At 46.2% G+C, this 22,099-nt stretch overlaps 1 protein-coding gene across 1 annotated transcript in view; it reads left to right on the top strand.

Annotated features, from left to right (window-relative positions):
- OTUD7A (OTU deubiquitinase 7A) overlaps positions 1 to 22,099 on the top strand; it is a 376,751-nt gene that overhangs the window by 344,788 nt on the left and 9,864 nt on the right. The window contains 2 exon segments of the mRNA XM_040642665.1: positions 2,598 to 2,725; positions 5,232 to 5,381. Coding sequence (XP_040498599.1) covers positions 2,598 to 2,725; positions 5,232 to 5,381 — 278 coding nt within the window.

Below are 22,099 nucleotides of genomic sequence, written 5' to 3' on the forward strand. Positions count from 1 at the left end.
TCTAGAAGCACTGACATCCCGAGAGCGATGATTATAATTTGGCTTCTAAACACCATTATCCACTATTTTTAAAAAACAGAAACAAAAAACAACCCCTTGGAGAAATGGCTGAATCCAGGGCTGAGACAGACCAGGTACAAGATGAACCTGGATAAAGAAGATGTGGTCCATATATACAAGGGAATACTCCTCAGCCATCAGAAAGGATGAATACCCACCATTTGCATCAACATGGATGGAACTGGAGGGTACTATGCTAAGTGAAATAAGTCAAGCAGAGAAAGACAATTATCATATGATTTCGCTCCCATGTGGCATTTAAGAAACAAAACAGATGAACATAGGGGAAGGGAAGGAAAAATAAAATAATACCAGGAATACCAGGAAAAATAAAATAAGATGAAAATAGAGAGGGAGACAAACCATAAGAGACTCTTAACTTTAGGGAACAAACTGAAGGTTGCTGGAAGGGAGGTGGGTCGGGGGTTGGGGTATTAAGGAGGGCACATGATGTAATGAGCACTAGGTGTTACATGTCACTGATAAGTCACTAAATTCTACTTCTGAAATTAGTAATATGCTATATATTAATTAAATTGAATTTAAATTAAAAAAAAATTTTGAAAATGACCCTGAACCATGTTCTTGTTCAGAAGGCTAGGAAGCCCTCTGAAAAATGTTGGGGCTATATTACAAGGATACAGCTTGAATGAGCCCCACTAACCCCAGCAGGGCATATCTGAGCATCAAAATCATCACTAATGGATTATAACTCACTGAATAAAATAGAAACCAGGAATCCATAGTGATATCAATAAACGTATAAAGATTTGGTGAAGAGTAGAATATGTGCATAGATTTGAAATTCCTCCCCACAAAATGCTTATTAATGATGGAGGGGAAATGAGTAGCTCTGTAAAGGGAAGCCTGGCAGATGGTCCGAGGGGAGTTCCCCAAGTCAACATCACCAGTAATGGGACAGTGCAAAAGCCCAGGCCACCTGATAGGACACTGTGAGAAGGACACAGCATAATCCCTCTAATCACAGGAAATAGAGGAACCCAGACTAAGGATATGCTACAGAATACCAGGCCCATAGTCTTCAAAAGTCAAAGTCACGAAAGTCAAGGAACCCCTGAGAAATGTTCTAGACCAAAGGAGTCTAATGAGATACCATAGCCGAAAGCAGCGTGCTGGAGTCTTTGTAAAGAAGGCATTTCTGGGACAGTTGGCAGACTGTGACTGGGGTATGTCCTGGTGATTAGATCTATCAATGTCTTAGTGATTGGACATACCTTTGATTTTGATGACTGTGTTGTAGTTTTGTAGAAGAACGTTCTGTTCATATGATAACGCACCTAAACTTTTCCAAGATGCTGGATTTCGCATTGGCAGTTACTTTCAAATGATTCCAAACAAACAAAAAAAGTAATTTGTACTACATGCACAACTTTTTGTCATCTTTTGGTTGCTGTCAAGTATTTTTAAGTATAAAAGTAAGGCATTTTGAGTCAGCAAAAATAAGTAAACAAACAAACAAACCTAAAAAAAATAGGTACAATAACAAAAACAAAACTTCCCAGATCGTTGATGCTTTCCTGAAGAGTCACAGTTTTTGTTCTAGAAGTAATTCAAGCAGTTAGCTGTGGGCTATGAATGTACAGATGTTTCCCCAGGCCGCCCCACCCTGGATTCTCCAGCAGAGCCCCACTTGCTGGCTCTGGCCCCACCTGCTCCAGTCCTCACAGACCTCCCTCAGTCAATTCTGGGCATCCCCCAAGTGCTTAGGAACAAGTGCCACCTGAGGGTGTTGCGTCGGTGCTGCCACCTTGGCTGGCACCATGGGTGCTGTAGAGGCCCCATCAAGCTGTGAGCTCTGACTCCTGTCTCAATGGGCTCTTCCCTCGGGGTGGTCAGGTTGTTGAGGGACATCAAGGCTACAGTCTTCTGTCCAAATATCTGAGTTCTAAGTGAATGCATTTCTTGAAGCCAGCTCTCCCTGAGCCTCAGACATGAGTCAGGGGTGTGGGCTGTGGAAGGCCCAAGTAGCCTGGCTCAGAGTCACTCCCATTCTCCTCTGAGGATTGAAATCTAGGTAACCTTCTCACTGCCCTCTTCTGTTTTGGGGGGAGTGTTTCCTAGAAAGGCCCCAGATCTTTGAAGTCAGGGGCCCCACCAACCCACCTGACGTGCACAGGCACACCTGTACCCCTGATGGGTAAGGCTTCAGCTAGACCTGCTGGATATGGAATGAACCATCCCTCCTGCCCCCATTGCATCCTTGTTAAGTGCCCCCAGATAACGAGCCCCCATGTTGTCATGTGCTCTGGCTGGGCTGCCTCTGTTGCCAAGGGGACCTTGTCTTAAAGCTGGCCAGCAGCCATCACCAGAAGCTTCTCTCCCATTGTCTGCTGAGACCACTGCAGGGTGGGGTGGAGGAGCTGGGGTTTGTGTTTTTGCCATCAATGGGTGGCGTGGCAGGGAGGTGGACTCCGAGGACCTCAACAGGCAGGGTCCACGGAGGTAAGATCTGGATGGAAGGTATTGTCTTCAACATCCTCCACGCTAACACAGGCTTGCTTTACTTTGTCTCCTAGTGTGGACAACTCTGAGGACCCTGTGTATGAGAGTCTAGAGGAGTTCCATGTGTTTGTCCTCGCCCATATATTAAGAAGACCAATAGTTGTTGTAGCAGATACGATGTTGAGGGACTCAGGTGGAGAAGGTAAGTTTATACATTAATAAAACAGCCATGTATGATGCATGACCCAGAAAACATAACATCCCAATTAAGGAAGAGACAGCCTAATGTACAAGTTGAGACTCCCAGAAGGCCACAGAGCCTTATTCTGCATGGATGAAGATTGTAATATTTCTCATTTCTCCTTGACTTGATGTGCTTCTTTTTCTTCCCCAGTGGCAGGAGGGGTTACTCTTGGTCATCCACCCATCCATTTAGACTTTGTGTCAATGGCAGGTGGTCATAAGAAGTCTGGCTGAGTGACAGATGGAACTAAACCCAGAGGGTCTCCCACACACACCCCCATGTGCTCAGAGTGAGGCAGACAGCCCACACCCCTCCAGGGGTGCTAGGCCTCATCCCAGGCCACTCTTGTCCCCTCCTGCCCCTCTGCAGGCTACATATGTGTCAAAGAGGAAAAAAAGAAAGCATGAAATCACGGGGCAGAATTGGGACTGGGGGAGAAGAAGAAAGGACAGGAAGGGCGGCTTATCACCTGCCCCGTGACAGCCTGTGTTCTCTCTCTTGGTCCTCCCCACACCCTCCCAGGGTGGACACTGAAGCCCAGAGAGGCTACACAATGTGCCCCAGCCCTCGACTAAGGCCTTAAAGGAACCAGGTCAACCCAGGGCAGGAAGTGCCTGGGCCGGGTCATCTCTCCAGCCCTTCTGCCAGAGTGAATGACAAGGCCACTTGAGAAGTCCATGGGGCAGCCATGCTATCTAAAGAGGAGGGAAACAAGAGGGGCCAGGGAAGGTGGGCCAGGAAGGTCACCCCCAATACAACTGCCTCTGCCACTCAGCAAAACTCCCCATTTCCAGCCCCTCCCTGACTGTTTTCACCTTCCCTTCACTTCCATTACCAGCATGAGCCAGTCCCTTTCAGCGCCATGTTTCCCTTTCATCACTTCTCAAAAAGTCCTTGATAAGCAAATGCCAGACAGGGACTTAAATGCCAGCCTAACTTAAATTTAAACCTGAGCCTTAACAAAGTTGTGGGGCTTCCAGACAGTCGTACAAATCAGGATGAAGCTCTTCATGCTAAATCACAACTGCCAAAGGAAGTCCAATGAGTCCATGTCTGTCATGGTGGGAGGGAGCTGGGAGTTCGATCTTGCCCAGCACCCACCTCCTTCCCTGTGCAGCCAAGTGACAGGGACTGCTGAGGTCTTCAGCCTCTCTGGGTGCAGAACCAGGACCCTCACTGGGGTCCCTGGGCACATGAACCTGGACCCATCAGATTGCACAAGGCTGGGTCCATGCTTCTTTCCATCCTACCTGTGCTCAAGAGTACAGCCCTCTTGAAAGTGGACCTACCCCACCTCTCCGCCCATGGGCAGAACCATGACCAAAAAGCAATGTGTTTTTTAAATTTTTTTATTATGCTCCATTAGCCAACATATAGTACATCAAAAAATTTTAAAAATAAGAAAATCGCACAGTTAGAGAAAAAAAAGAAAATTGCATAGTTAGTATTAACACCCAAGTGATCTAATACTGGAGGCCACATTCCTCAATATACGCTTATTGCTTTCAATAAAAGATTTTAAAGTAAAAGAACAAAAATAAAACTCTTTCGGGTTGTTCAAAAAATAAAAATAAAAACCCAAAGTGGATAAAGCAGGGCATAGAAGGACACCTAAGAGTTCCTCAAAAGCATCACAGAAGCTATTGTTGTTGCCTGCAGCTCACAGAAATACAGTGAGTGAGTCACTGGTTCCAAGGCCAAGAGGCAAAGTTCTTTATGATTAAAAAGCATATGCTCTATCGGGGCAGATATTTCTGGGAGTTATTCTATTTCAGTGAGGGTTTAAGGCTCTCTTCCTTCTCTTTGATGAGTAAGGAAATGAACGTGATTATGTCCCAGTTGCTAAAGGAGCCAATCCCCATCTCTCATTTCCCATCTGACTCATAATTTGGTGCTGGAGTTATCTGGTTGGTTCCTTTGGACTCAGCAGAAGAGCTACTCAAAATATAGAACAAGGAAACATAGATTTTGTTCTGTATACAAATGCTTTCATGAATACACAGAGAGGAAGAAGCTCATCCAGAAAAACGTGGGTTTCCAGGCAGTCATTGGTGTATGTCATTGCTGACCGTCGTGAGTTCTTGGTCACCTGTGCAGGTCTCAGGGCAGCAGGCTGTCCCTGGGAAGATCAGAGCAAAACCCTCTCAGCCCTGTCCCACTTGTCCCGAGGGTGCAGCCTGACAGAGCCAGGAGGACTCTGCTATGGAGGCAGGAGGGAGTGAGGGGTTCCCTGGGCATGCACGGGACTACAGGTCTCATCCCCCTGGTACCTGTGAGCCTGAGCTTTCTCACCCATTGCCAGGTGGGCAACACCCAGCTTACTGCTGTGTGGGTGGCTGACCCCTAAGGCCATAGTCTGAGACCACCCTCCCTTCCCTATGCCCCCCCACATCATGCAGGGTGGTGAGGGATGCCACCCATGTTTCCTTCAGGCTCCACATGCCCTCACCATTTCTGTCCACAGCATTTGCTCCAATCCCATTTGGAGGGATTTACCTGCCCTTGGAGGTGCCTCCCAACAGATGCCACTGCTCACCTCTGGTTCTTGCCTACGATCAAGCGCATTTCTCTGCCCTTGTGTCCATGGAGCAGAGAGATCAGCAAAGAGAACAAGGTACGCCCACTGCCATCTGAGAGACAATGTACAGGGCAGGGGTGGGCATAGGAGGGCATGGCATAATGTGGGGTCCTCCATGGGGAGCACACCCACACGCACTCAGTAGTGATGGGTTTTGTGTATATATGGTATATAAATGGGTATGCATGTATAAATGTTATCATTGGAAATAACAGTGTCAAAGACAACTTTTAATTTAAAATACAAAGCAAATTAATAATTCCTGCCACACTTAAATAGCCTTTACTATTTTCCCCTTTCATATGTACGAATATCTTATATGGATATAATTCATCTTAGATGTAGTATTTTTTTAAGTCCCTAGAGCAAGGGTCAGCAAACTATGGCCCACTGCCTGTTTTTGTAAATAAAGTTTTATTGGAACACAGCCACATTCATTCATTGATGTATTATCTGTGGCTATTGCTTTTGCACTACAAGGGCAAAGTTGAGTAGTAGCCACGAAGACTGTGTGGCCTGCAGAGGCTAAAATATTTACTGACTAGCACTTTATGGAAAACTTTGCCAACCTCTGCTCTAAGGTAAACTTTTGAATCAAAACATTGATATTCTGTTTCAAACTATTACAACTGTTTCCCCGCAAGTGGTCATTTCAGTGCTGCAGACAGGTTCACCAGGCCAGCTGCACAGGCTGTGCACTGCACAATTTCAGGCCACCAGTCAGACACTCCCGTGGAGCCTGCCTTCCATCGGTGCAATATGTGTTTCTGCTGTGGAAATGGTGGGATTCTGGTTGGAATGGTTGCTGTTTTCTCATGTTAACTACTAACTAGCTGAGTGAAGAGGGGGAAACTCATCCTCTTGTCACTCCAGTTCTGGTTTAGACAGAGAATCACCCAAGAGACTAAAAGACAGGTGGGATTCACAGTTTCAGGGTCCCTGCCTTTGGATGTGGTCTCAGGAAATGCATGGTGGCTAGTCATGAAGTGATGTGAGTCCCAGAAGGAAAAGGAGAGCAGAGTTGCGGCAGCTGTAATGAGAATATCACATCATTTTTTCCACATCATTTACAGACATCTCACTTGGGTCACAGAAAACAATATTTAGCCATGAGGGTCTGAGAGGCGTTTCTGCCTTTTCTGTTGTCTCTCAGCCTTATGACCTTTGTGCATTTTTAACTCTTCTCAATGCTTACCACAGCTGTTGGGCAATGTGGGGCCCTTTCTCAGGCCCTGGGGTCCCAGCCAGGATCTAGGCGCCTCTGTGCAGTCTCCCCAGAGACTCTGTGCAGTCAGGGAAGATGAAAGCCCCAGGGCTGGCATCTTTGGTTGCTGAGCAAGGGACTCAGGGCCCCAGCCCCCTCCTCACAGAAGGCATTGAGCTTTCTTCCAGGCCTTCCAGATACTGCTTTTTGGTGTTCCAAGGTGAATATACAGGTACCCTTCAATGAAAGGATGAAGGTGGAGGGGCTGTCACTTGACCTCTCTCAGGGGAGTGTTGCAGAGGTGAGAGTGGTTTCACCCCTGACAGCTTATTTTCCCCAAAGGTGAGTTTTGGTCCCAGTACTTGGTTCTGTGTGGCTGTGCCATGGGCTCCTGCAGCTCTGCCCACTGGGTTACTCCTCAGAGAACTGGGGGTCCCTGCCTCCACTGTCCTCTTGTGGCCAGGGCTGCACATTGACCCATGCAGGCGTCATGACCCACTGCAGGGCAAGTACTCCCCTGCCACCTTCTGCACAAGCAGAAGCAAAGCACGTATAAGTGGCCCCCACAGGCTGGGTAACTTCTGTGCAGCATGTCAGATCCTCATACATTTGGAAAGAACACAAGTGCTCTGCAGACTTTCAGGCTTTAAGAATTGTTAGCAACGTGTTCCCTGTGCCACCCTTGTCAAGCTAGTGGATGCTGGTAGGCATGACCCTGCTCCCTGTACCTCATATCAGCCTGAAGTTCAGTGGTCCTGAAGCATTTGTTTGAGGGCCAAGGGTTAGTTCAGTAAATGCATGCTAAGCACCTGTTACATTCAAGTTTGAGGGCCCCAAATATGATGGCCTCCCTGCCTACCTTGTAGGCAACCCCACCAAGCCACAATACAAGGCAGGATATACACCAAGCAGGCATGAGCTGCAGTCAGAAAAGGAGCAATTATTCCCTTTTGTTCTTCCCAATTTGGAAGAACAGAGAGACTAAGCGAGAGGTCGATTAGAACTGGTCTTGGAGGCTGTGTGTGATGTCTGGAGGCTGGGACCAGAGGACAGAATAGGCCTCAGCAAAAGTGCTGGGATGCTGGATGAGTATTGCTCTGGCAGAGCAAGCATATGCTGTAAGACTGTGGGCATGGAAAGGCCTAGGCACTGCTACTTCCTTGTTGTGTGGTGCAAAAGGTGCTATGTGACATCCCAGCCTGCCTCCTGTCAGCCTGCCCAGTAACAGCCACCTCCCCAGAAGCTGAACCCTTTTACCTTCCCTCCCCTGCCCTTGACCACCTCACCCCCACTGAAGAACATCACCACTTAACTATGAAGTGACCGTTGCGGGACAGTCCTTCCATGCACCAGAGTCCTCAGTGGCCTTGCAGGTAATCACAAGGAAACAGCATTGCCTATCCTAAGGCAATCCTGTCTCCTGACCCTTCAATGTTGCTTCAAAGATAAACCTAAATGTTTTGACTATATCCCTTCCTGGCCACCATTAGTGCCCAGTGTCCCCCTCAAAAGGACCTTTTGAAGGTGGGAGGAATAGAGAGGACCTGTCAAGGGAGCCATCACCAGAGGAAGCCAACTGCCAGGCTCCTCGGGGGTGCTGTCCTTGTTTCCTGGCCTACTGCAGAGACTGCGGGGGCCTTTTTGCAAATACCAGATCCTAGCATTTCAGTTATTACTGTTACCTGGTGGTCGGGGTACTGGAGAGACGCCGAAAGGTCAGGAGTCCATTTAAGGAACATACTCAGCCTCTCTTCTCAGCCTTTATAATGCCAAGGAAAACGGAAACAACCACAGAAAGCCATGCTATAAGCCCCCAAGGGAAGATGTGTTCTGAATAGCACTGGGCTGCAAGGGACTCACAGGGGAAAGGGGCTACTGCCGTCTCTATAACAGGGAGTCCTTCCTGAAGTGGGTGGTCCAGGGCTGACAGAGAAGATAGCTTTAAATGTTCTCAGGGATTCAGGTTCCGGTCTCTCCCTGATCCACCATTATTATTCTGCGGTCATAAAATGGGTGCTGCAGCTCCAGGCATCACATCCAAATACCTTCTCTTCCTGAAAGTTTATCTTTTCATTTAGGGGGAAAACCTTCCCCAAGGACTTGTGCTGGCCTCTTGATAACCAAAACTGAGCTCCACACCTGCAGTTTCCAGGCTGCAGAGCAGTCTGAGAAGGGAGTACACCAAAGGAAGGAGGGTGCGAGGGAGTTGGTGGGGGTTCGGTGAGCCAGCTCTGAATCAGGGGGAAGTGTGATGTTTTAACAGTTCCATCTGGATTGTGCTCTTTCTTTTGGCAGTGATGAGTACCTTATATCTGAGGAAAGGCAAAAGTACAGAAATGAATTCTTTCCAACCGGGCCTTTGTCTGGAAATAAATCACTGTTGGCTGTTGGGCTCTCAATCCCCTAAAAAGCTATGGTGCATGAGGCTATCAAGTGGGGCACTAAAGAGAAAACCCATTCTCTTTAAGTGCAGAGGGATAAGCAGGCTGTCCTGCAGCACCACTCAACACCTCGAGTCTCATGGTTCAGGGGAAGCCACATGCTCCATGCGGTCCTGGCAGTGGCCAGTGCCCCCACATGAGGGGGAGGTATTGGGGGTCCTGCTGGAAGCAGGAAAGAATCAGCCTGAATCCCACATTCCCTCAGTGAACTGGTGAGGGGACTTCGCTGTGAGTTGAGGTATCCCCACGCATCACAAAGGGAGAGGCAACAGCATTGTTAAGGGCTGAATTCATTCATTCATTCATTCATTCATTCATTCAGGGGTTGTTCCTCAGGACGTGACTGTATTTGGAGACTGGGCCTTTTGAGAGGTAAAGTGAGGTCATGTGGATAGACCCTAATCCACCTGACTGATGTCTTATAAGAGATTAGGACACAGACACATGCAGAAGGAAGTCCACATGAGGGCACAGGGAGGAGACAGCCATCCACAAACCAAGGAGATAGGCCGCAGAAGGAACCATCCCTGCTGACACTTGATCTTGGACTTGCAGCCTTCAGAACCACGAGAAGATACATTTCCATTGTCCAAGCTCTGCAGTCTGTGTTGCTTTGTCATGGCAGCCCGAGCACACTACCGCAGACAGAATGAGAATATCAAAGTCTTCCAGCCCAGTTGAATGGATGAGTCTAAACACTGATCAGCAAGTACCATAAAACATAGTTTAAAAAAATGTTTAAGCATATTTTCAGAGTTTATTGGGAACAACTAACAGTTGTGTTGACTCTCAGATCTCTTGGGATCTCTGTCCCACGTGAGACCTTGACCCATCAGCAGTGTCCCAGATGTTTATGGAAGATCTTTTCCTCCCAGGCCACCTACCTGGAAGGTGAAACCCAGCTCTGGCCTCCCTCTACCCGCCCTCCCTCCCTCCCTACACACACACACACACACACACACACACACACACACACACACAGTACAGCAGACCAGCTGGATGCCTGGGTGGAGGCATGACAAAGCCTGTGACTGACTTCTGCTTCCACTAAGGACCAGTCAGATCCAATGACATCTTACTATGGCTTGCAACCCAGAAATAGAGCTAATGGGGAATAAACAGTGGAGAGGAAGGTGACTTGCGTGCCTCTCACCTGCCCCTTCCCCATAGAACCCCACGTCCAGGATGAGGGCATGTTGGAGCTGGGAAGAACGTCAGTCGGCCCAGTGACCCAGCTGCGCCCCACACAGGAGGGACTCAAGCAGGTCACCTGGCCAACCAGGGGCATAGATGGGGCTTGAACTAGGTGTCCTGACTCCTACCTAGAACTTCAAACTCTGTTTGAAAAAAAATTTTTTAAAGGAGAAGAAAAGGAAAAAGAAAATGCCTACTGGAACTTTTATAGAAGGTAGAAAGGAAAATGCCTGCTCACTGGTGAGAGACCAAAGTTGCTTCTGCCAATCTCCGGTGGTCTTGGTCCCCAGGAGAAAGTCAAAAGGAGAGATATGGCCTGGGGAATCCCCCGTTTCCTCTACTGTCCCCTCACCATCAGGCCTGTCTCTTCCCACAGTCTGAACCCAATGCTAGGGGCAGAGATATTCTCTCTCACATCACACATGGCTGCCAAGCAGGTACCCGCCAGAGTCAGGTGCATGGAGTGAGGGCAGCATCAGCTCCCCATGGGCAAGCCATGCATCACGCCTCTCTTTGGAACTTCCTTTGCTCTGTCCTGATATCTTTCCTGACTAGAGTGTTATAACCAATAACTGAAGGATTTGATTGTCCCAGGGCAATTCAGATAGTCAGCTGTCGCTCAACACATCTGGGTGAGCGTTGACTGTGCACAAGCTACGTGGGAGGTGCAAAGATCGGGCAGCCTTGGAGAGGAGCCTTGAGACCAAGAGGATTCAGAGAGGAGGGATGAAAGTGCCGCCCAGAGGAGGTGGCATTTCGCAGAGCAAACCACGTGGCAAGCCCAGCAGAGCCCACTCTAAGCAGGGATGTGCACTGGCTAGCCCTGGCCCTGGCAAGAAACCCCCTTAGCCCCATGGAGGAGGCCCAGGAGTCCAGAGCTGAGAAGGAATTGGTGTGTGCTCTGGGAGGCTGAAGGTGAGAGGACATCGCTAAGTAGAGAAGAGAAGGCGAGGGACAAGCGTCCATTCAAACAGCAGAACTTGTGGGTTCAGTTTATCCAATCTGGACATTTCTGCCTAAGTTCCTCAGCATCACCTTCTTGACCAACAGATGCTGCATCCATCAGTAGCTGACTGAGTGTATGTGAGCTCCCTGACCCCTCAATAGCCAAATGCCTGTGTGCGGGGATCCCAACAGAGCAAAGGGCAGGACTGCCACCTGCATGGTTGAGGGCATGAAAGCCCCACCGTAGGTGCCAGGCATTCTGAGAGCCAGGTCTGGCCCGTGGTCAGGGAGCAGGCTGTGGGTGGGCTCCAGCTGTCTCCTGCCCAGCCCTGTGGATCTGAGCTGCACAGACGTTCTTCAACAAATGTTCCCTGAGAATGTTTCTATGATGGCACACCATTCCAGGCACTTGTGACTGGGACAGTTAAATGGGCTAGCCTGGTAGAATGAGTACCTGGGGTTGGATTCCTTTCTTCCAGGAAAGAGCAGGACCCAAGCATGGGTGCAAGCAAAGCAGAGCCTCACCAGGTGACCTGGGCTCCTACAGAGATGGCTGAGAGACACCCACTATAAGCTCCAGTGCCAGGTGCCCCAAATTCACGGACTAGTGTCCCCAGCCTGGAGGAGAGCCCAGGGCAGGCATTGATGGGGCACTCGGTCGTGTCCCCAATGTCCCCTCATGCCACACAGGATGCTGGAGCAAAGGAAAAAAGTCCCAGCCTGTGCCCTTGAGCCACATGGCATCTCACCCAGCAGAGGGACATGGAAACCACATGGATACTGCCGTTTCCAGCATGGGATCAATGTAAGAGGCTAGAAGCTCAGGAGCAAGCAGCCCAGACCGCAGTCTGAGTCTGCTGGGAGGTAGGAGATGTGAGACTGGGAAGGTCAAGCTCCAGGACACCGGCTGGTCCCCCACTGTCGAGTGTGGCTATCACGCAGCCCCCACGGTGCCCTGACTCACACAAACGGCACCTTGTGGAGGGTGCCCCCTGAGACCTCCCAGCACCCCAGTACAGAAGCCAATAGATACAGTCATCACAGGCCCCAGCGGGGCAGTCATCTTGTCCTTGTGTCTTAGGAACAATGTTCTAGGAGCCTCAAAATAAGAAAAAAAAATGTATTCTAGGCTGTGACATGGGGTTCCTTTCTTCTCACCACTCCCTTCCTTCTTCTGCTCGGCCCAGCATGTCTCATCTGTGTATGCAAACTCTTAAAGACTTAAAAATGCAAGAGCTATTCTTTAAACCTCTCATCTGAGTGTCTTCCCTGTCGAAATGATCTTCTGAAAGAACCTACTACTCTCTCATAGTTCTTTCTGCCTCAGCCAGGCCGCTCCTCACCCACTGCTGAGGTCAGCTACCTTCAAGTACAAGGTCTTTCTGGGTCCTGCAGGCCAGGGTTGCCCACGGGAAGGGGAAAAGGCTTGCAGAGAGGAAAGTTGGGGGCTGGAGACAGATGGGTCAGGTGTGAGCAAGTGGCTTTTCCAATCCATTTTAAGACTTTTAAAATAAAAATGATGTGTACTTTCTTGGTAGCTTCCATGCTTTCTCCAGGAGAGGATGTTAGTCCTTTGCCCCATGACACGCTGGGCTCTGGTCTTTCAGCTTTCAGGGAGGATCCTCTGGTGCCCACAGGCATGACACCTGTGGGCTTCCTTCCCACCACATTTTCAAATGACTGTAAAATTCTGATCTGGGCTGGGTCTGCACCCCATAGTCACACCAGGACTCGCATGTACTTCCTGTGTGCAGGTGCCATTCTAGGTCCTTTCCAAGGACAACAATTAACCCCCTCCTACATTTTCTATCCACACCTGACAGCAGAGGAAACTGAGGAAAGGGCGGACCATACCTGCACCCCAGGGAGCAGTTGTAGGTGGTGAAGTGTTGCTAGGACAGGTTGGATGGTGTGGCTTCCAAAAAGGAGAGTTGGCCAAAGAGGGTGGCCATCAGGGAGCATGCATCTCCCAGAGAGGGGGTACAGGAAGTGGTACCCCAAATCAAAGCTTGTTTGGGATAAACCTGGTAACTTGGGGCTATCTTTTTTTTAAAAAAAACAATATATAAGGTAATTATTTGAATAGTTTTTTCCTCCTAAGTGCAAACAACCTGAGAGCCTCTGGAGCCTATCCAGGGGCCACAGAGAATTCAAGGAGCTCTGCCCTTGTCCCTTCAGGCCTCCCACTCAGACTACCTAGAAAGCAGTGTACTGCAGTCCCTAAAAATCCCACTGGTCACAGATGGAGGGGGATGCCAATGTGGATAAGGACATGGGCAGCAATGTTAATGCAGCCATCAGTCAGCTCCAGACAGCTAAGACCAGTGTTTACAGATGATCACACCAGAGTTTGCTGTTCATTTACTGGAAACAGAGACTCGGTACACCCCAAAATGTGGTATTTGCAGGGAAAAACTGTTTGCAAAGAGCAGCTTGAAACTTTCTCTCTTGCCACTTAGAAGCAATATACCATATTTATAAAAATGAGTCTTTTGGGGTTTTTGTGGAGCCAAACAGAATAACCCCACATAACAGGTCATGAAAGCAGTTTTTAATCTGTATTTGATGCACAACCCATAGTTAAATTCAATGTCAATCTATATTTCATTATTGCCCAAACCAAATCTAGTCTAACATCTCCTTTCCAATCTCTCTGACAACAAACCATGCTTTCTCTTACAGGATAAACAGCACCATCTCTTGTTAAGTAAAAATCTCTCTTCATATGTTATGAATATGAAGTATCCCATTTCAATGAGTTTTATAATATAATTTTGTAAATATAGTAATCTAAAATAAAGTGATTTTGACTCAAAGTCACTTAATCATATTCCAAACAAATTGGCCCATCTGTGTACCTGCCTCAATACAATAATGGAGAAAATATGGAGCAACCCACCTGTTATAGGACATTATAAGAATCAAATAAATTTATAGTAGCAAGAAGGCTTTGGAAACCAGAAGGTGCCTAAGAAATGCAAATCACCTTCATTGCCTTTGCAATTAGCCTGCCTTCTCTTTAACCCCTTCCTAAATTTCTGGATTACCGCTGAAAAATAAGCTCAGGGTAAGACGGAAGAGCACAGCTTTGCTTCCCCTCTGTGGTCTGCAGCCAGCCCCAATGGACTGCATGCCAAGTTCCTTTGCTGCTCTTCCTAGAGCCCAGAGCTGAGCCCCTGAGGAGGAAGCCCCTATCTGCAAAGGCCCCTTGTTACAGAGAAAGAGGAGGAAGAACTGGTGTGGGGAGCATCTAGAATTTTAGCTTAGACCCCTGCACCCCAGAGTCTGGGGACTAGACAAAGGCTGTTGTTTTTAACATTGGTTCTTGACCCACAAACCCTGCAAAGAGCCACCGGGTAGCCAGGATGTGCAGGAAGGATTTCAAGGCTATGGAACTCTGTTCTTGGCTTACAGGAGCACGTGGGGTCAGAGCAGAGTCTTGCTGATTAAATGCACTGGAGTGCATTTATCCACTAAACTGTCTGCCTGTTGGTTCATGTGCCACCCCAAGGACCAGCCGCTCTGGAGCCTGCAGCTCAGCTCCAAAGGGATACTAGCTACAGTCAACTGTGTGGGAAGAACTGGCGAAGGGTCTTTGACTAGTAATCCTGAGGGCCTAGAGAGACACAAAAGCAGGGATGTGCCTTGATGCCAGCTCCCCCTGATGAGCCCTACCCTGTCCTCTCCTGAGCTCCACAGCAGGCCAGACACCTGGCTCCCCTGCCATGCCTTCCATGGCACATGAAGAGCACTCCCCCAGGAGCACACCAGCCACCATTTCCCTCGACTTCTGAATCAGCCGCAGCCCCGTCAGCACATCATGTGCAGGCCTCTCCATCAGGCTGCCCTGGTCTCTTTGTGGACGTACAGGTACTATGTGTGGTCCTTGGGCATGTGTTGCTGGAACACTGCTCCCCACCAAACCCCCCTCAGAAGAGGGGAGAGAAGCAAAGCATGGGGCACCTGCCCAACCTGTCCTCCTGGCCATGGGGAGCAAGCTTTTTGGTCGGCCAGCATGACAGCCTGGTTCTGCTCTCTGAGAAGACCCTGAGCGCCACGTCTGGTGCATGCACCAAGAACACTCACTGGGGGCTGAGCCTGTCACCACCCACCCTGGGTGTTCAGGAGCCCAGGGATTGAGCTTCCTTAGCCTGAGCATTTCTTTGGCAGTACAATTCCCTGAATTCCAGTCTGCATTTTTTCCAGTTTTGTCTGAGTCCATTCAGGCTGCTGTAAGAAAGTACCATAGACCAAGTGCTTAAAAGAAATTTATCCCTCATAGTTCTGAGATTGAAAGTGCAAGATCAAGGTGCTAGCAGATCCCATGTCAGGTGAGGAAACTTCTCCTGATTTGCAGATGGTTGACTTCTCTTGTACTCACATGGCAGAGAGACAGACGGACAGAGAGACAGACAGCTTGCTTTCTAGCAAGCTCTCTTGTGTCTCTTCTTACAAGGGCACTGATTCCAGCCCCCTCATGGGGGCTCCACCCTCATGACCTAATCACCTCCCAAAGGCCCTATCTGAAAATACCATCACATTAGGAGTCAGGTTCCAATGTATGAATTTGGGAGGATACATTCATCTACAGTGAGCTTATTCCATAGATTACTGACCAAGCCAAAGACCATATCCACATATGAAAGTTAAGCTGAAGAATGTGTGTCTGCCACCTGTGAACTTGGTACTATGCCCAGCTCCATCTTTAGGGGGCTGGCATCTGCCTTGAGTGCAGGATGTCACGTGCCATCTGATACAGCCCCTTTTATCCCTAAAGGAATTGTACAGGAGAGACCCCAGGCCCCCCAGGCAGAGGCCAGGCCATATCTCCCACTCATCCTCTACTTTCCAACATGCTACCTTTAGCCTGAGCTCATCGTGTGACTCATGACCAGAAAGCAACATGCAATAGCCAGCACATACAATCATTTTATGACTGTTTAATGTGTTTGTTTTATGTTCCTAGCAATACAGCCGTGGTTGGCAGGGTTCTGTGTCCACAGAAACAATGGGTGACTGTCCACCTGTGCATCTTAGACCTGCTTCACAGAGGCAAAGACTTTGCGTCCCCAAGCAGTGGGATTCTCACTCCCTATGTCCCTCCTCCCTTCACAGTCTGCCACATCATAGGAACCAGATTCCATCTCAGGAGGGTTTGGGCTGCAAGTAAGAGAAAACACTCACAATGACACAAAGAATAAGGAGGTTTAGAGTCTCATTGAATGAGAAATGTGATGACCAGCACTTGGTTGATTTGGGACCTGACACTCATCAAAGACCTGGGCCCTTGTCTGTCCACTCTCCTTGGCTTGTTGCCTTTTGTCCCATAATTGTCCCTCATTGGTCATATGACTGTTGTAGCTCCAAGCATTATATCGTCACATAAAACATGGAGAGGTCAGAAAAGACCCTGGCCTTCCTTTGTGTTGCTTTTAACCAGAACTCTTCTAGCTGACTTCCTCTTACATCTCATTGAGCAGATTTTGTTCCAGGCTTTGTCTCAGAAGTCACAGACAAGAGGAAAATGAGTCAACAGTGAATGCCTTAGAGCCATCCTGACCCATCCTGATAGTCCCAGGAGGTGGGGTCTGCTAGTGAAGACAAAGGATAGGCAACCAGTAATGACTGCTGCACTCCCCCATGGCCCTCAAAAATCTCTGCCTCTCCCAAGACATTTTCGAGAGCCCTCCACCATAGCGAGACACCTCTTAGATGGGGGGTTTATCACACTTTGCTTTTCATTTTTCCTTTTCCCAAACACCGCCCGCCATACACTATCTCCTTTGACTTTCACAAAACCCTGAAGTTTAGTGAACGTGGGACAAAGGTCATCTCCAGTCTTGCTCCCCCTCTTGACCCACTCAATAGGGGCGAACTGAAGTCCTGGGCTCCTTTCTGCTACAGGTCACAGGTTTTTACACTGGGTTTGGTAGATGGGCTTCAGAGATACACTGACCCAGCTGAAGCTATTCACAAAATTGTGAACAAGCATATTAGATAGAAGCATTCAGTAGGTAGAAAAGTCAATTTATATATTTATTATATATTACATATGTAATATATAGATATAAATTTATATATTTATATATATGTAAGTTTGTGTGTGTGTGTGTGTATTTATAAATGTTGCATACATACCTGAACCATTTTAACTGAAGGCACAAATGTACCTTTATCCTCAGTTGCACACTCAGGGATGAAGGACAGGGACTCTGAAATCCAGTGGCCTGAATTAAAATCCTGGCTTGGTAACTAACTACCTGAATGACAGGATAGGACACTTAGCCTCTGGGCTTCCATTTCCTCTTCTGCAAGGTGGCTCCACAGATCATTGGGATCACATGAGTCAACTCCATGTAGAATGTGCACAGTAAGCACTAGACACCTTTTTGTTGTTACCGTCTTCCTAGTGTTGTTTGTTTTTGCAGGTGTCACACCTCTAATGTGCCTACTACCAGTTCCCCTTTAACTTCTTTCAAATGGAGCGAAGCCCATACAAAGTATAAACTCTCCTGGGCTTTTATGGTGATTATTTCCAGTCTTCCTTGGCTGTCTCTTTCACACAGTGGTGTACTGGGGTGGGTCATTGGGAGAACCCAGTCCCAGGATATACAGTAAGCAGGAGCATTGTCTAGAGAGAATTTTAAAACCATAATAAAACCAACACAAAGTCAGTCTGCTTTGTATCATCACCATATCCTACAATTCTGAACAATATTGGTGATAGAAACCCTCCCCACTGGGACAGGCTGTTCCCACTGCCCCACCCATGGTCTGCCAGTGCCTCATACCTAGTTCAACTTGCCTTCCAAGAATCCATTTGATTTTCATAGAAAGCACAACTTGCCTTCACGGGTACTTAGTGTGCCAGGTACCTGAACTGTATAATGATAGCAGCACTGATAGATAGCAGCACCATGTTAGACTAGAAGGGACAGGCACAGCATGGTGCGTTCACAGTGACCCAGCACCATCCATCATGGGCCTGAACAGGTAATACTAGGGGCAGCCTGCTCCCCAGGATTAAAGAGTCCTTGGTGGTACCACATATGACCAGAGGAAATGGACAGCTTCCTGGTAACCTGAGGTCCGCTCTAAGAGTTTCTTCAGGGACATTTTTCTGGGGAAAAGTTCTGTAGGAAAGAAACCTTTGCCCCATCAGAAACCGTGGGCAGTTTGGAGTGTGAGGCTGTGGGTGGCTCATCCACCAGGAACTAGTCCCTTTCCTTGTAGCAGTCAGAGGTAGAGGACTGCCATTGCTTTGCACATCAAGGTTTCATGAAGCAAATCCTAATAAAGTGGGTCTGGTTTTTCCCAGAGGTACAAGAATGCAAAGTCCTTGCCCACCTAGGGACTCTACATCAGGCTAACCAGAGACCGTTCTCAGATAGAGAACAGAGCTGCAGCTGTGGTGGGAGATGGGAGCAGGGAGATCATTGCTTTTTGAAGGGTCCCTGCTCTTCATCAGCCAGATCCTGAACATCTTGAAGTCATACGTGATTTCTTATTCACCTTTGTGTCTCTATCATCGAGACACCTGAGTGGCATTTAATAAATGTTGAATGAATAAAGAATGAATAAAATTATATGTTCCCAATATACTAACTTGAGATAATTCAAAGAAAGGCAGTGTGACATAATAGAAAAAAAAAACTGTTTATTTTGGAGTAAGGCAGACCTACATTTAAATCACAACTTCAACTTTGGCTTGGGCAAATTATTTATGTACCAGAGCCTTCATTTCCTCTTCTGGAAAATTGGAACAAGTATCCTTTAACTGGTGCAAGAATTGTAAGTAATGAGTATAGAGCTCTTAATGTAGTGCCTGGTTTGGTTGAGGGTTAGACACAGAGATCAATGGCATAGAACATAAAACCCAGAAATAGTCCCATACAAATATGCTCAGTTGATATTTGACAAAGGAACAAAACCAAGATGGAGAGTCTTTTCCATAAATGGTGATAAAGCAATTGGACATCCATAGGCAAAAATATGAACCTGAGCCTAAGTCTTAATACAAAAATTAACTCAAAACGAATCACAGAATAAATGTAAAATGTACAACTATAAAACTTCAAAGAAAATATGGGGACCCAGGACTAGGCAAAGAGCTTTTAGCCATGACACAAAAGCATGATCCAAAAAAAGGAAAAATTGATGAATTGGACCTCTGTTCTGCAAAAAACAAAAACAAATACAAATGAACAAAACAACAACTATTAAGAAAATGGAAAGACAAGCTATAGAGTGGAGAAAATATTTAAAACCACATATCAACAAAGGATTTGTATCTAAAGTATACAATGAACTATCAAAATTCAACAGTAAAAGATAACAATCCAAATTAAAAAATGGGAAAAAGCCACGAACAGACATGTCACCAAAAAGGAGATACAGATGGCAAATAAGCACACTGAAAGATGTTCAACATTAGAACCACAGTAAGCTGTCACTACACATCTATCAGAATGGCTAAAATTTTAAAAAGTGATAATATCAAACGCTGGAGAGGATGTGAGCAACCAGATCTCTTATACATTACTGTAGGGATGTAAAACTCTAGAAAACAGTTTGGCTATTTCCTATGAGACTACACATCACTTACCATATGACCCCAGACGTAAAAGAAAAAAAATCGTATCCCAAAGAAATGAAAATTTATGTTCACACAAAAGTGTATATACAGATGTTTGTAGTAGCTTTATTTGTAATAGCCCCAAACCGGAAACAACCCAAATGTCTTTCCTGGGTGAATGGTTAAAGAAATTATGGTACATCCATACCATGGAATCCTACTCAGCAGTACAGAGAAATGAGTATGATATATGCAATGACGTGGGTAGATCTCAAAGGAATTATGGTGAATAAAAAGAGTAATCCCAAAAGATTACATACTGTATGATTCCAGTTATGTAGCGTCCTTGAAATGGCCAAACTATAAAGATGGAGAACAGATGAGTGGTTCTGTTAGTCATGGATCTCCAGAGAAACAGAACCAGTAGGATATATACAGATATATATAAGAGGAGATTTATTTTAGGAATTGGCTCACACAATTCTGGAGGCCAAGAAGTCTCACCATCTGCCTGCCATCTGCAAGCTGGAGACCCAGGAAAGCCAGTGGTATAATTCAGCTCTGAGTCCAAAGGCTCAAGAAGTGGGGGCCAGTGGTATAATTTCCCATGAGTGTGAAGGCCCAAGAACCAGTAGCACCAATGTCTAAGGGCAGGAGAAGCGGGACCTCCCAGCTCAAGAAAAGACAGCAAATTCCTCCCTCTACTTTTTGTTCTATCCGAGTCCTGAATGGATTGGATGATGCCTGTTCACACTGGGGAGGGTGATCTTCTTTTCTCAGCCTACCATTTCAAATCCTAATCCCCTCTAGAAATACCCTAAATATGTTTTACTAGCTTTCTGGGCGTCCATTAGCCCAGTCAAGTTGACATATAAAATAATCCATCACAGTGGTGGACAGGGATTAGGGACAGGAATGAAGTGCTGAAAGGAAGTGGGTGTATTCATAAAAGGGTAGAAAAGGGACCCTTGTAGTGATGTAGCCATTCTGTATCTTGACTGAGGGGATTACACAAATCTACACGTGTGATAAAATTGAGTAGAACCAAATACACACACACGCACACAGATGAATGCATGGAAAATTTATACAATCTGAATACACTCAATAGAGTGTACCAAGGCCTATATCCTGGCTGTGGTACTGTAGTCCAGTTACACAAGATGTTAGCATTGGGAACACCTGCAGGATGGGTAGACAGGATCTCTGCATTATTTCTTACAACTGCATTTAAATCTACAAACATCTAACAATGAAAAGTTCAATATTCCAAAATGTGCTCTTAAGATATAATAAACATGTATTGACTAGCAGAAGTATTAGCAGCTTAAGATCATTTAAAAGCCTAGTTCACCATTTATCCTAACTTCTTAAAATACGAATTTGGATAATCTGTTGTTTTTTTATGTATCTTTTCCAAGAAACCGCTTTTGATTTCACTGATTGGTCTACTATTTCTCTTTTTAGTTTCATTTAGTTTCTAATCTTTCTTATTTCCCTCCTCCCTGCCTTTGAATTTAATTTGCTTTTTTTTTTTTTTACCTTCTTAAGGCAGAAATTTGTATTACAAACTTGGAGCTTTTCTTCTTATCTAATATATGCATTTTAGTGCCATAAATTTTCCCCTAAGCACTGATCAGTTACATCAGACAAATTTTGATATATTGTATTTCCATTTCATTGTGTTCAAACTATTTTTTTAATTTCTCTTGAGACTTCCTCTTTGACCTATGGATTGTTTAGAAGCATGTTGTTTAAATTCCAAATAGTTGGAGAGTCTCCAAATATCTTCTGTTATATGTTTATAGTTTTATTTAGTAATGGTCTGAGAACAAACTTTCTATTATGGCTATTCTTTTAAATTTGCTAAGGTAGGCTAAGAATATGTTATACCTTGGTGAATATTTCATGTATCCTTGAAAATAATGTGTTCTGCTCCTGTTGCATTCTATAAATGTCAATTCATTCAAGTTCTCTGATAATGTTCAGGTCTTCTGCATCCTTGCTGATATTCTATCTACTTATTCTGTCAAATACTAAGAGAAAAATGATGAGGTCTCCAACCATAATGGATTTGTCTGTTTCTCCTTTCATTTTTGTTAGTATTTGCTTTTAGTACTGTGACACTCTGTCATTAAGAGCATGCACACATGTAGGACTGTGATGTTTTCCTGGAGAACTGTGCCTATATCATTACATAATGTTTTTCTGTATCTTTGGTAACAGTCCTGGTTCTGGAGTCTACTTTGTCTGACATTAAGTTAGTCACTCTAGCTTTTTGATACTTAGTGAATATCTTTTAACCTATCTGTGTCTTTATTTTTTCCTTTTTTTTTTTTTTTGTTTTTTTGTGGGTTTTTTTTTTGTTTTTTATTTAAATTCAATTAGCCAATAT

Source organism: Ursus maritimus, unplaced genomic scaffold, assembly GCF_017311325.1.
Source record: "Ursus maritimus isolate PB19 unplaced genomic scaffold, ASM1731132v1 scaffold_27, whole genome shotgun sequence".
Taxonomy (NCBI): Eukaryota; Metazoa; Chordata; class Mammalia; order Carnivora; family Ursidae; genus Ursus; species Ursus maritimus.